Source organism: Bombus pyrosoma, linkage group LG3 (assembly GCF_014825855.1).
Source record: "Bombus pyrosoma isolate SC7728 linkage group LG3, ASM1482585v1, whole genome shotgun sequence".
In the NCBI taxonomy this organism is placed as follows: Eukaryota; Metazoa; Arthropoda; class Insecta; order Hymenoptera; family Apidae; genus Bombus; species Bombus pyrosoma.
Window position 1 is genome coordinate 8,504,607 of NC_057772.1, and position 12,545 is coordinate 8,517,151.

General features: G+C 28.2%; 3 protein-coding genes across 8 annotated transcripts; 2 read left to right on the plus strand and 1 right to left on the minus strand.

Moving 5' to 3' along the window:
- Positions 1-2,498: 2,498 nt before the first annotated feature.
- LOC122566375 (venom acid phosphatase Acph-1-like) lies at positions 2,499-5,782 on the plus strand. Of its 3 annotated transcripts, XM_043723547.1 has the most exons (8): positions 2,516-2,658; positions 2,770-2,864; positions 3,192-3,390; positions 3,611-3,786; positions 3,876-4,122; positions 4,772-4,898; positions 5,044-5,246; positions 5,473-5,782. In XM_043723547.1, exons 3-8 carry the CDS (start codon positions 3,202-3,204, stop codon positions 5,611-5,613), a joined length of 1,083 nt encoding a protein of 360 aa, XP_043579482.1. In that variant the 5' UTR covers positions 2,516-2,658; positions 2,770-2,864; positions 3,192-3,201; the 3' UTR covers positions 5,614-5,782. The 3 variants fall into 3 exon arrangements, with proteins under 3 accessions (XP_043579481.1, XP_043579482.1, XP_043579483.1); XM_043723546.1 differs by lacking the exon at positions 2,770-2,864 and having other exon boundaries at positions 2,499-2,658; XM_043723548.1 differs by lacking the exon at positions 2,770-2,864 and having other exon boundaries at positions 2,520-2,658; positions 3,198-3,390.
- A 2,231-nt stretch (positions 5,783-8,013) lies between these two features.
- Positions 8,014-10,595, minus strand: LOC122566372 (multiple inositol polyphosphate phosphatase 1). Of its 4 annotated transcripts, none has more exons than XM_043723530.1 (9): positions 10,469-10,595; positions 9,799-9,989; positions 9,383-9,693; positions 9,185-9,310; positions 8,972-9,116; positions 8,792-8,892; positions 8,617-8,726; positions 8,345-8,539; positions 8,014-8,268 (listed from the first exon to the last, which is right to left on the minus strand). In XM_043723530.1, the coding sequence occupies exons 2-9, from the start codon at positions 9,965-9,967 to the stop codon at positions 8,100-8,102; spliced, it is 1,326 nt and encodes a 441-aa protein (XP_043579465.1). In that variant the 5' UTR covers positions 9,968-9,989; positions 10,469-10,595; the 3' UTR covers positions 8,014-8,099. The 4 variants fall into 4 exon arrangements, with proteins under 4 accessions (XP_043579465.1, XP_043579464.1, XP_043579463.1 ...); XM_043723529.1 differs by lacking the exon at positions 10,469-10,595 and adding an exon at positions 10,332-10,433; XM_043723528.1 differs by lacking the exon at positions 10,469-10,595 and adding an exon at positions 10,070-10,390.
- Positions 10,596-10,626: 31 nt separating this feature from the next.
- LOC122566376 (protein lin-37 homolog) lies at positions 10,627-12,458 on the plus strand. The gene is made up of 7 exons (XM_043723549.1): positions 10,627-10,768; positions 10,865-10,943; positions 11,047-11,185; positions 11,253-11,468; positions 11,724-11,907; positions 12,013-12,161; positions 12,284-12,458. The coding sequence occupies exons 2-7, from the start codon at positions 10,865-10,867 to the stop codon at positions 12,303-12,305; spliced, it is 789 nt and encodes a 262-aa protein (XP_043579484.1). The 5' UTR covers positions 10,627-10,768; the 3' UTR covers positions 12,306-12,458.
- Positions 12,459-12,545: the final 87 nt, after the last annotated feature.

The window sequence follows — 12,545 nt, forward strand, 5'->3', positions numbered from 1 at the left end:
TATATCTATAACTTGCAATATCAATTTTATTTAAAAATGTACAATTTCAAATATATAGGATGGTGCTCAAATTATAATATATTATTTATATACTCGCAATATCCATATAATGTATTCATGTATCCATGGATGTATCCATAAAAATTGGTAATTGAAGAAAGAAAGATCGATCGTCAAAAGGAAATACTAAAATAATGTACTTATACAGAGTATCTCGTTTAAATCGAACATGTAAATTATTTTAGCAGCTATTAAAGCTAAGAAAAAATGAATAAGAAGAATAAGAATGAATAGTTTCAAGATACGTATCTGATGATAATAAAAAAGCTTCCTAAAAATCGTCTTAAACTTCATTCCAAGATCATCTTCTTGCATATCTATTAATATCTATTTTTTTACAATGCGATGTCTTAGTTTGTAACAAGACGAGTTTCACGATCCATGGCATTATTACCTTGAAGCAACAACGAAGAAGAAAACTTGAATTTAAATCGGAGTACCTGCTGTAAAAATAATAAATCAACTTATTTTATTTTCATTTTTTATGGAATTTCCATCGTAAATATACTATAATAATAATATGATATACGTATTTAACTCTCGAGGAATCTTGTAGCTATCGTAAAGTCCATTCTCAAAAATATTTTATCCGCTAAATTGTAGGCTTAATCTAAATTAATGCCACATATGCAGACGGATTAATTAATCCATTATATGTGACGCATTAACGTATCGATAAAAGTTGTTATTTTCAAGAACTGTAATTATTCGGAAACAAAGATAAGTGATTAAAAAAACTAAAAGCGAAAAATATTAAGAATAAGATAAAATAAAATAAGGAAACTATAGTATTTCTAGCGGTAGAAGCTACATTATAGAATACGGATGAAAATTTTGTTGATGAATTAAACTAAATATGAACAATTTAAGAATCAGTATAAGATTGAAAAATCCTTTTTACTTTTATAGCTTACAATATTCTTTTTCTTTCTTTCCCTATTCGTATGTTGCTACGTTTCTCCTTTAATATATTGTCAGCTCGATAAGAAGGAAACCAGAGGTTGAAGTATTTGTGCGATTATATAGTTCTATTCGTGAGAACTAATAGCGTTAGGAAATATGTTATTGATTTAAGAAATCTTACATAACTTAATTTCTTTGTCTAGTAGTGACACACGCGAAAAAGATCTATGCGTCACTGTGAATTTATGACAGAATTTCTACATATGAATTCTCGCGGTTCTCGGTACTAACAATTTAAAACAATTTTCATCTCATCTTCATTCATGCCAGTTTCAGTCTGCATTGACATTCGCACGTACCGTGTTTTATCTGAAACTATTGCAATCCGTTAGCTTATTTTGAAGCTTTTGAAGCTTTTCAAGCTCAGAGCTTGACTCTGAGATTATTGTAAGAGTTTGTGATCCACTAAAGGTATTGTATAAAAAGTACAGTTCAGAAAATTATTATCTGTTGCGTATGTAAACTTAGTTATTTCTGTTCCTGTTTCTTCAACGCGTCAACATAATACACAAGTGAGTAAAAAATTCAAGCGAAAACTCTCAAGTTCTTCTCATTGCACTTTTAATACGATTAGTAAATAATAGATTTCTCCGTATTTGCACATTTTTTCTTTGTGCTTGCTGTAAAATATATAGAAAAAATTATATACGGAGTATGGAACACAATGAAATTACTGGAAAGAAAACGTTCGTTCATAAGTATGAATAAAGTTAATCTCTCTGAAATAAATGAATGATAGTACATTCTCATACTGTTTCTGTGATTTTTCATATGGAAGGAAATTATCGCTACCATTAGAGAAAGGATGGAAAATAGTTTTATTGTCATTCTTTTAGAAACTTATTCTTCCTTAAATATATTATCAATAGCTTTTCAAAGTGTTTCAAATAGTTTCTTCATTTGAATGTTTGACGTTAGCAAGCTACAAACAAATGACATTGTCTACAGATAACAATATCTTTTTTATTGTTTATGAATATCTAATGAATATGACATACATATATGTATTGTGTTTAGCTTATAAGCTGCAGTAAAATTTCAATCCTTATTTCTGCGATAACGATTCATAGAAATTTTTCAAATATCATATTATCGACTACTTTACAAGATTAAGTAATTTAACGTTTTGTTTATGTCTACGGAAACTACAAAATTATTCGAAATTTATAAAACCTACGTAGTCTTTCTGAGGTGATAAAATAAACGAGTAATAAAACTTTTGAGAATTGTATAATAATAAATTCAAAGTTTTAAGAACTAGTGACCTATAACGTATCCGTACTTTCTAAATGTTTTAGAACCACATAACTCGGACGTCATCGAAATTTAAATAATCAGAACGATGTTGCAGAAACAGATTATATCCGTTTGGTCTATTGACACGTGCTATGCATAAAACATAAATTGAAAGAAGTATATAAATCAAGTAGACAGAAATAAGGCGGAAGTATTTCCTAAAAAGCAATCAAGTGTTACGTAAACATAAGTTTAAAAAGTGGACAAGACTAAGGTGAAAATATTTCCTAAAAATCAATAGAGTGTTACAGTGTACAATACTCTTCTAAGTATATTTATTAATTTCTTTAAATTTTTTAATCGGACTTTTTGGCAAATTATCTTGTGGTAAATAATACGGTAAGTAAAATATTCATAATCGTTATGATCGTGGAAATATTTTATTCTATAGCCATAAGAAAATAAAACAGTAGAATATGAATTAACCGATAATGTTGATCTTATCAATAGACTATCTTCAATGATAATTCGTGTGACGCACCAATGAAATTTCGTAGTATGAACGATTGAGTTCACCAAAATAGAATTACAGTCAGCGAGATTTGGTAAGGTTACAATATAGTCTGTTATGCAAATACTATAAAAATATCAGGTTTTATCAATTTGTCAAAAAAGCTTCAAAGCATGTAAATGTCTAGTGAAAATAGCGCTTAAAAAGTTTAATGATCTATGTTATTGCTATTAAATTCCATTGAAATATTGTAACTTTACAATTAAGTTTATAACGAGTCCTACAACATGCCTCACTGAAATAAAGCATCATAAAACTCATGCAATAAATTAAGGCAACGTCATGCTAATAAATATGTATAACGATGTTGCCTTAAATTAAAAAAATTTGTTCACCAAAGTATTGAGCATTTTTCGATTAGTTCCAGAAACATGGATATTAAATGGATCACAAAGATCATCATTTGCGTCCTTTATTGTCAAGCATCTTGGGCCGAGCTGAGGCTCATACAAACGATATTTAGACATGGAAACAGAATGCCATCGAATATCAAATACTATCCGAACGATCCTTACGTTAACTACACCTACGAACCAGCAGGACGAGGAGGTTTAACAAACGTATGTTACTTCTTGTCTAACTATCATCATAAAAACTGTGAAATATTTATGAATTTGCACGTATTAAAATTCCAATTCCTTCAAATTTTGCACATCCAATAGAAGATAAATTAAATATCAATGGTGCTTGATGATACAAAATGATTAATGACAATAATAAATCAATTCATTTTAATGGTAAATGATTTCGATGATACAAAAATATTAATTTATATAACAGGTTGGTAAACTGTCCTTGTACAAACTTGGCCAATATTTTCGTGAAAGATACGACCAATTTTTAGGGCGAATTTACACTTCAAAAGATATTTGGTTCCGTGCCGATGAGGTAGAGAGAGTCGTAATGAGTGGACAACTAGTAGCAGCTGGATTATATCCTCCGTGTGAAGAACAAAGGTCCTAAATAACATTTTAGCTGCTTGATAAACAATTAACTTCTAACACAATTATACGGTAATTTGATCTAAAAAAAATAAGCTTTATAGGTGGGATTCTAATTTAAATTGGCAACCGATACCTGTATGGACACCGCTGAATTCGAGCGATTGCCTGTATAATGGGCAATTTTTAACAAATTTCTATACATGGAGAAATAACGTGGAGAAAACAGATGAGACTACAGTGCAATTTCAAAAACAGAATAAAGATGTTTATAGGTATTTATCTGAACATACGGGTGGTAATATCACACAATCTAGAACGTTCAACTTACGTCAATTCTTGTACGCACAGGTAAATAATATCTTTTCATAGCAAATATTACGAGCTGGATGTTTAAAATAAATATACAATCGAAGATAAAAATAAGTGAACAGGTAGTGAAAATAGGTATCAGTAAGGTTTACTCGAATTAGTACTAATATTATACAACACAAATTTTATTTACTATTGGACTGCGCTATTTATTGTTATTTTCATGAATAATATTAAAGAAAAATAGTACCTCAGTAAATATTTATTTTTTACCATTAAATATTATAACAAATGTCGTACTTTGAATATTTAATATACCTTTACAGATTATATGTATCCTATGCATTTTAATATCTTTACATTTTCCATAAATGCACAAAAATCTGCAGTATACTTATTCTTATAGCATACATGTATAGAGTATCTAGAAAATAATAAAAATTAATACATATTTACATTTTTATGTAAACAATTCGTACTTAATGAAACTTTATTAGTACCCATTTCTACTATCTGCCTATTTATTTTTATTTTCGGCTGCATATTTATTTTTATAATATTAATATGCTAAACATTTTCAATCATATATAATATATATCTAAAGATTAATAAATAATTATACAAATAAAGTGAGTTAGGTTGTCAAAGGTGATAAATATATTTTTCAATACTTAAAATACTCATTTAGCAAGATATTGGTTTAAAATTACCCGAATGGACAAAATCTGTTTTTCCACATGGAAAGCTAGATGAGTTAGCTGTAAACGATATTTACATTCGGACTCGTACTCCACAAATGAAGCAATTATTAGCTGGTAAATATTAAATCTTATAACTCTTAATGTTTTATTCTTCTTATGTTCACGTCGGAATAAAAATTATTTTACCCATATATCTATATTTAATATCTACTATAATATTAATTTGTCTTATACAATTAAAATAAATTCTATTTGACAGGAATGTGGATTCGCGAATGGCTAAATCATGTTGATGATCATTTAAATAAGAATGATACACGAAAAGCATTTATGTATGCCGCACATGATCTAAATATTGCTTACATACTTGCAGCACTAGACAATTTTGATAACGAAATTCCTTACTATGGTAGTACTCTGATATTTGAATTGCATGAAGAGGATAACGAATATTATATTCAGGTAACAATATGATTACGCATGTATATATGCATATTGTTGTTAAAAAATCCTCTTTCTATAAAATATGTCTCTACAGAGTATTAATTTTGAAATCGGGAGGTAAAGATACAATTTAATATAAAAATGTATATTACGGAAAATTTCAACATTTAATTTTTGAAACTTTCACGATTACTAATATTGTTTATAATTTTTCTACATACACGATTATAATCTTTATTCACAGATGCTTTATAGAAACAAGGAAAATATTCAATTACTCAAATTCCCTAATTGTGATGACAAAATGTGTCCATTGGATAAGTTCAAAAAATTTGTAATGCCTATAATACCGACAAATCTGGAAGAAATATGTGGACAGGAATAAAAAAGTAAAGTAATAAACCAATGCTAAATGGATTGATAAAATGATTTCTATAATATTCTACTATTTACTCATATAAATTCAATAATAAATATTAAAACAGTGTTTATTAAAAACATGTCATATGTACTACAACTGCTCATTAAAATCTGAAACTTAGACTACCTATAAATCTTGTTGCCCAAATGTATCTCCTTCGATTACAAAATAACAAGATAAAACTGTAGAAAAACTGTCTAAACTTTGGTTTCAATGATTTTTAGATATATTGTAAAACAACATTTTGATCAACCTTTTCTTATACATATAAAAACTATACTCGCTTAGTTCCGAAATATTCGCGAAAAACTGCCGATAACAATGAATTCTGTCTATAATTGTACTTATGTGTCTGTAACAGCGTATGCGTTAGTGTTGGTTACCAACTGTCGGCCACTTATCTTCTGTTTATAATTAATTCCTATGTCCATGGTTTACTTCAAATATTTTGAAGTTGCGAATACGCAACATATTACATATTTAATCGGATACTTAACAATAACCTATCACACAGGTCAATAAAATCAATAAAAAAATGAATATAAACGTATACTTACATCCACTTTTACTACAATAACTCAAACGTTAATAGTCGCTACGCATCAAATGTTGACGATTTATAATTCACCATGATAATTGTTATCGTTAATTGTTATAACGTCTATATATCTCCATTCTTCCGAAATGATATGCACAAAACACAACCAAAGGTCTAAAGTTAATATATAAAACTGAACCAGTTGTGTCTAAATGAAGCAATAATCAAACTCAAATTCTGTTTCAAAAACTTATAATGTAAGCTGTTAGTAACACTAACACTAAAATAAACGATCGACGACAAAAGAACACAAGAAGTTCGAAAAGCTATAGCACTTTGCTACAACAATATCTAGCAAAGTACTAAATAAGAACGTATTAGTTAAATGAACCTAATGATAATCGATAGAAGATAATAAAACAGTAACTACATAACAACAATACTACATAGCTGAAAACACGCACTTCGAAGGATATATCTTGAAGCCACGATTTTTCACAATAAAAATGATATTCCGCGCCAAAACTTTGCCCAACTGACTCCCGCTTAGCTGAGAATGGTTTTTCATTTGTTTTAAACCCGCTCACAGATTACAATATTATATGCCGGGAAATTTATTTCTGTCAACGAACCATAACAGTATTAGAATAGATAATCATAAGGAGTTTTTAAAGTTTGCTATCTTCATCAGTTTACTATATATATTGCTATAATTAAGTATAATGGATACAATGCTTTTTATTTATTAAATAAAATAATATAAATAATTAATTAATAATAGTAAATAAATTAGAGCAATATTTTAGCATAATCTTGTATTACAAACTAAAACAGACTTGAGCGAATGTATAAGATTTATTCCACAGACCTCATTATTTAAGGAAAATGCATTATATTTAACGAGTGACTTGTCTTGAGAAAATATTTAAAAAAAACTGTGTTTTAAAAATTTATATTAAAAAATTGTTAATCTAATTTATTACAAAATAAATTTGTTTTCATATTTACGTAAATTTATTTCATTTTAACACCCTCCTCCATTTTTTTATGAAAGGGGCCACTTCTGGGTCAATAATCCCAGGCTTCAAAAATTTTAACTCGGTCCTGCTGATCGGCCGTCTTCTTCTTATGCGCCTGCGCAAGCATGTCTATATACGGACTTCGCGAATTTGATTTAATGACTCCAAAATTGAACGAATGTGGATCTTTGTAATGACACAAAATTATGAGTAAAGTATTGGTAACTTAATTTTCTTTCTGCCGTTCTAAGTTAAATAAGTATCTTTGACACGAAGTGCTACTAGTAAGACTACTAATATAAAACTCCCTTGTAAAATATCGCTGTACAAAGATAAATGTTAGGAAATATCTCTCCTTACGCGAGCAAGTAGAGTTAATATTCGATATTCTTCTTAACAGCTTAAATGCCAAGATTTATTTGTAATATTGAGTTGCTTATGAAGGGATCTCGTAATTAACATAGTTTTCCAAAAAATAATTTTTACATTATTTTTATATCAAACAATTAGTCTTTGATATATCATATCAAGCTAAGTACTATGCTCTCTGCGGTGCAGTCTAAATTTTGCTGATTAAGTGATGCTGTTTTATGACTAAATGGTTTTATTCCACAAAATAATTTTCGTTTGTAATTTGTAATTTCATAGCCAATGGCGCGATGTCGTATAAGATGTCAAGCCCATTTTTATCCCTTTCGACGATCGAATTGAATATAATTCAAACACTCTAATCTTTTTCGAGGTCGATATTTCAGGTCGGTACATACATATGTCATATATCATGTCATATTAAAATGGAACGTTCGATTCATTTCATTTTTTTTAAGTATAATAAACTGCAAATATATATACATGATACAATTTATAAAGTCTGTCATGGTCCTGCATCATCCTTATGATGATTCCTCCATTGAACACAATGTTTCGAACTGACACTCCTCTTCTTGGTCAGGGTAAAGTGCTTTCATTGTAGACAGTGGACATGGCACATTCATAGGACAACCTGGTAAATGTAATGGTCTTTCCTGATGCATGAAAAGAATACTGGGACCTCCAGAACAACTAAAATAAAAAGAAAACCATTATTATATTAGATTATTATAGTTAGATTACATATAAAATATATAAATAAATATACTTGTATAATACGAATGCGATATTAGATGCGAAAGTATCGATAACCCCAGTTCTCCAGGCTCTGTTCTCCGCATATAACGAAAATAAATCATGCGTTAAATGTTGATCTTCCTTAGCGATTCCTAATAGAGCTAATAATTTCAAAATGGTTCCTGAATGACTAAAATACACCGATACTACCAATCCTTCATCTGCCCTAAAAATTAAGAACAAGATTTTAATAACATAATATTCGATGTAAGTAAATTTTCTAAGAAAATGATGTATTCTTACATAAAAAAGTTAAAAACATCTCTCAAAGCTGGGCAAGCTTGCTCATAAGACAATTTGTAACCATATCCATCGTTCCAATAATATTCCAAATCATCTGCAAATTCGAGTACCTAGAAAAATATTAATTAATTTAGCAAATAATAATTTAACAAACAATTAGACTTTAAAATTTTACTTTGAACTCGTCTAACGAAAATATTCTACACCATGGTGACTCGGAGTTTTTGTGCCATGCAGTTTCAAATCCACACATCACGTACATCAAATGTACAATTTCTAAAACGTAGATTTTATTTTGATACATTTTTCTTCTTAGTTTCGTGTTTCCTAATTAGTTTACATGTATACTGCATACCGTGATCAACCTGATAACCAATACGTCTAGAAACGTCTTCTAACATTTTCTTATAAACATTGCTCTTCAAGAATTTTTCTTTTTCTATTCGCGAATTCGGATTTTTGTCCACTTCAGAACGCCAACGTTTACAACGTTTATAAAACTAGAAACTTAAAACAAAATGATCAAATAACAGAAGATATTATTATTAAATTATATAGTTGAAATTACTCTTAACACAGGATCCTTGTGTTCTGCTTCTGGATACTGAACTCGATAACTACTGTGTCTTCCAAATAAACCAGTAGCAAAGTTCTTAGCACTTTCCTCTGTACGTTGAGTGGCAGTGTACTTAAACTAAAAGTTCATATTTTTATCTAATAAATATAATAAAAATATGTATTAATATTATACATTGTATATTTTTACTCTATAAGTTTGATTATCATAAATCTCTGGCATAAGACTGGGAAATCTGGATTGATATCTTTCTCCAATATCGATCATTTCATCTTCTCCTTCTTCTGCTAATTTCATAATATCATCTTTGTTAAAAGTAATTTTCCACTCTTTAAATAAGTCTATATCTTCATCTGTAAATTCTGATTCATTCTCTTTATAGTTATCTAAGATAATCTTTTGTAACTTTGGCAGTTTTTCAATCATGGATGGTATATACTTTTTACCAGGATATCTTGTACCATGCCTTAAAATTAACCATATTTTTCTTGAAATACAACCTGTGATTAATAAAAATTCTTTTTTGGTATTGAATAGTAAGATAAAGAATACTTTATTCTTTTATATATTGAATTATTGTATTGAATTAAATACTGGGTTGAAACCTGGGTATTCAAGAGGAGAATCATCATGGTTTGATATAAATCTATATGGTGTTTTAGTTCCTATTCTACATTTATAATCTCTATTGTCCAAAAGGCAATTGTGTGCAAAGATAAATGCCGCACTTATTGCATTAATAATTAAAAATACTTGAGCATTTAATAGTCGCATCTCTTTATTAGTTTCTGATTACCTGCAACATACAAAATTAGTATCTAATTTAAGACATTATTGAAACATTGTTTGGTATGAAACTATCAAAAATGATTTAACCTTTACATTGCACAATTTTCTAATATGCACATACACACATATGTACTTTAATAACTTTTAAATCAGTAAATTCAATTAAAATTACAAAATTTTTAGCACTTAATAAAATGTAATTCAATAAAACTAACTAAGCTAAAATTTTGAAAAATTTAGGTCTTGTTACAAAAACGTATATAACCAACTAAATAAATAATTCATGTAAAAATAAAAAATGTAACATTCATCATGATCGAATTCCAAAAATATAAAACTTAATACGGACCAATAAAAATATTAAAAATTGAATAATTCAGTAGTAAACTATGCTATAGCGAACAAACCCGCAACTTTCACAACTACTGGAGACTACATACAGAGATGCTTATATATTTGATTTGTGTTCCTACAATAATTACTTACTATCCAGCTAACATAACGTAGCTTTTATTTGAAAAGATTAAAAATAAAACAAAAGTATAATTAAAAATTATTTTAGTGTCGAAATGTCGTTTATGTCGAAATATTATAGAATAATGTTAGGGTTTATATCCTAACCTTATATTTTCGAATACCCAATATTACAACATTTGTTAATAAAATCTTAATATTGATTCATCATATCTCTTTTTCGCAATAATAGTTATGTACAATTTTGTCTCTAAAAGAAAATTGTAATTTGTATAATTTAATGCTTGAATGAATTAAACTTCTTTGTGGAAGGTATATTTGTAATACATTATTATGGTGTTTTAGGAATTGATAAGACTATTGTAAATGTTATATGACATAGTGAATACTAATCATTTTGTAATTTAGATGGGGAAAAAGAGAAATATTCAACCACCACCTGTACCAGTACCTGGTCGTGTGAAGATAGAAATAAAAGATGAATTAGGTAATAGAGAATATTATTTATACCTAATTTTTGTAGTAATAATTAGTAAAATATTATAATTCACTGTGTGAAATAATTGATATTAAAATATATTTTGCTTTAGGAGATAATGACGTACTTGTTGCGAGAGATCGTTTAAAAGGTGCTCTGAGAGAATTACTACAGCATAGTGATACAGGATCATCAGCAGATTCAAGTGAAGAAAGTTCTGCCCAAGATTATAAACATTCAATGAAAAAAATGTAATTTCTTTTAATATGCATAACTGTTTCTTTTTCTTATAATTAAATAATATATTTTTATTTACAGTGATATGTACAGATCAAAATCAATGGGTTTTCAACAACCACGTAAAGTTAGGCGCCGTAGACAAGTGCAAATGGATACTGCATTTCATCATACTTATGTAATGAAATTATTTGATAGAAGTGTTGATTTAGCTCAGTTTCAAGAAGATACACCACTTTACCCCATATGTAGAGCATGGATGGCAAATCAACCAAGAAATCCTAATCTTGTACCAAAGTGAGTAAATAGAAGACAGTCATAAAGCTGTAAATTTCTAATTATTATTCATCTATTTTGATTTCCATATATAATAATTTTATAATATTTGTTTATTTCTATTATAGTTTCATAAATATTAACTTTAACATATTATAATTAATATTACTCATAAAATATCATAGAAGGAACCATTTAATTAGTTTATTACATATATTTTGAACTCTAAAAAATAATATTAAAGAAAGATGATTTTTATATTGTTTTTATATTCAGAGTACGCAGTCCAAGTCCAGAAATAGTGAATGAAGTGAATATAAGTAATAATATATTGGATAGTAATGGAGAAGTTCGTGATGTTTATTACTTGCCACCTCCACTACCTTGTGAAGAAGCTATACCTAGAAATCGTATACCTTCACCAATACCTAGAGAAAAAGAAGAATTGATTTTAGATTATGTGAGATATTTACTTTGATGAATCTTATGTTTATCGATCTAATACGATATCGTAATCACTACTTACGGCGTAATATAAATACTTGTTATACATGATACATTATAGGACGGACAAACCCTAAAATCACGAGAAATGTTGTTGAGAGAACATAGAGTACATTGGAACGCTGTGCGCAAAAAATGGCATCAACAAGCACATAAGAATGAACTGCGTTTTACGCAAGGTGCAAATATATTAAATACTATATTTAAGAGGTACATATTAAAAAATTTGGAATTACGTGGGCAAACAAATGGAATTATATAAAAATATCGTTCAGATTATATTTTATACTATGAAAGGTAATTTTATTATAAAAACATTATTTCTATTTCAGGGCACAATCAGAATTTGAGTAACCCACTATCTGGTAGATTGATTACTATCACCCATTGGTAATAAATATAATTTCAGTTTTAGTGTCATATAAATATCTTTTTTCGTATTTTTCTACACACGTTTTATTTTATACACATAATTATACCTGCTATATACTGCTTGTAGAAATATACCTTTTTATTACAATATAATTAATGTACTGTAACTATATTTTGTTAAGACAAATGAATTCATCTATGAAAGAAATGTTATGACAAGCA

What these genes read in the sequence shown, in the direction of transcription:
- LOC122566375 (XM_043723546.1), top strand. Translation starts at nt 3,202, where the DNA reads ATGGATATTAAATGGATCACAAAGATCATCATTTGCGTCCTTTATTGT. An exon ending in CCTCCGTGTGAAGAACAAAG is followed by an intron (nt 3,787 to 3,875) that starts GTCCTAAATAAC and finishes TAAGCTTTATAG; the next exon opens with GTGGGATTCTAATTTAAATT. An exon ending in AATGAAGCAATTATTAGCTG is followed by an intron (nt 4,899 to 5,043) that starts GTAAATATTAAA and finishes TCTATTTGACAG; the next exon opens with GAATGTGGATTCGCGAATGG.
- LOC122566372 (XM_043723530.1), bottom strand. Translation starts at nt 9,967, where the DNA reads ATGCGACTATTAAATGCTCAAGTATTTTTAATTATTAATGCAATAAGT. An exon ending in ATGATAATCAAACTTATAGA is followed by an intron (nt 9,311 to 9,382) that starts GTAAAAATATAC and finishes ATGAACTTTTAG; the next exon opens with TTTAAGTACACTGCCACTCA. An exon ending in TGGTTATCAGGTTGATCACG is followed by an intron (nt 8,893 to 8,971) that starts GTATGCAGTATA and finishes TCTACGTTTTAG; the next exon opens with AAATTGTACATTTGATGTAC.
- LOC122566376 (XM_043723549.1), top strand. Translation starts at nt 10,865, where the DNA reads ATGGGGAAAAAGAGAAATATTCAACCACCACCTGTACCAGTACCTGGT. An exon ending in AGAAATAAAAGATGAATTAG is followed by an intron (nt 10,944 to 11,046) that starts GTAATAGAGAAT and finishes ATTTTGCTTTAG; the next exon opens with GAGATAATGACGTACTTGTT. An exon ending in AAGAATTGATTTTAGATTAT is followed by an intron (nt 11,908 to 12,012) that starts GTGAGATATTTA and finishes GATACATTATAG; the next exon opens with GACGGACAAACCCTAAAATC.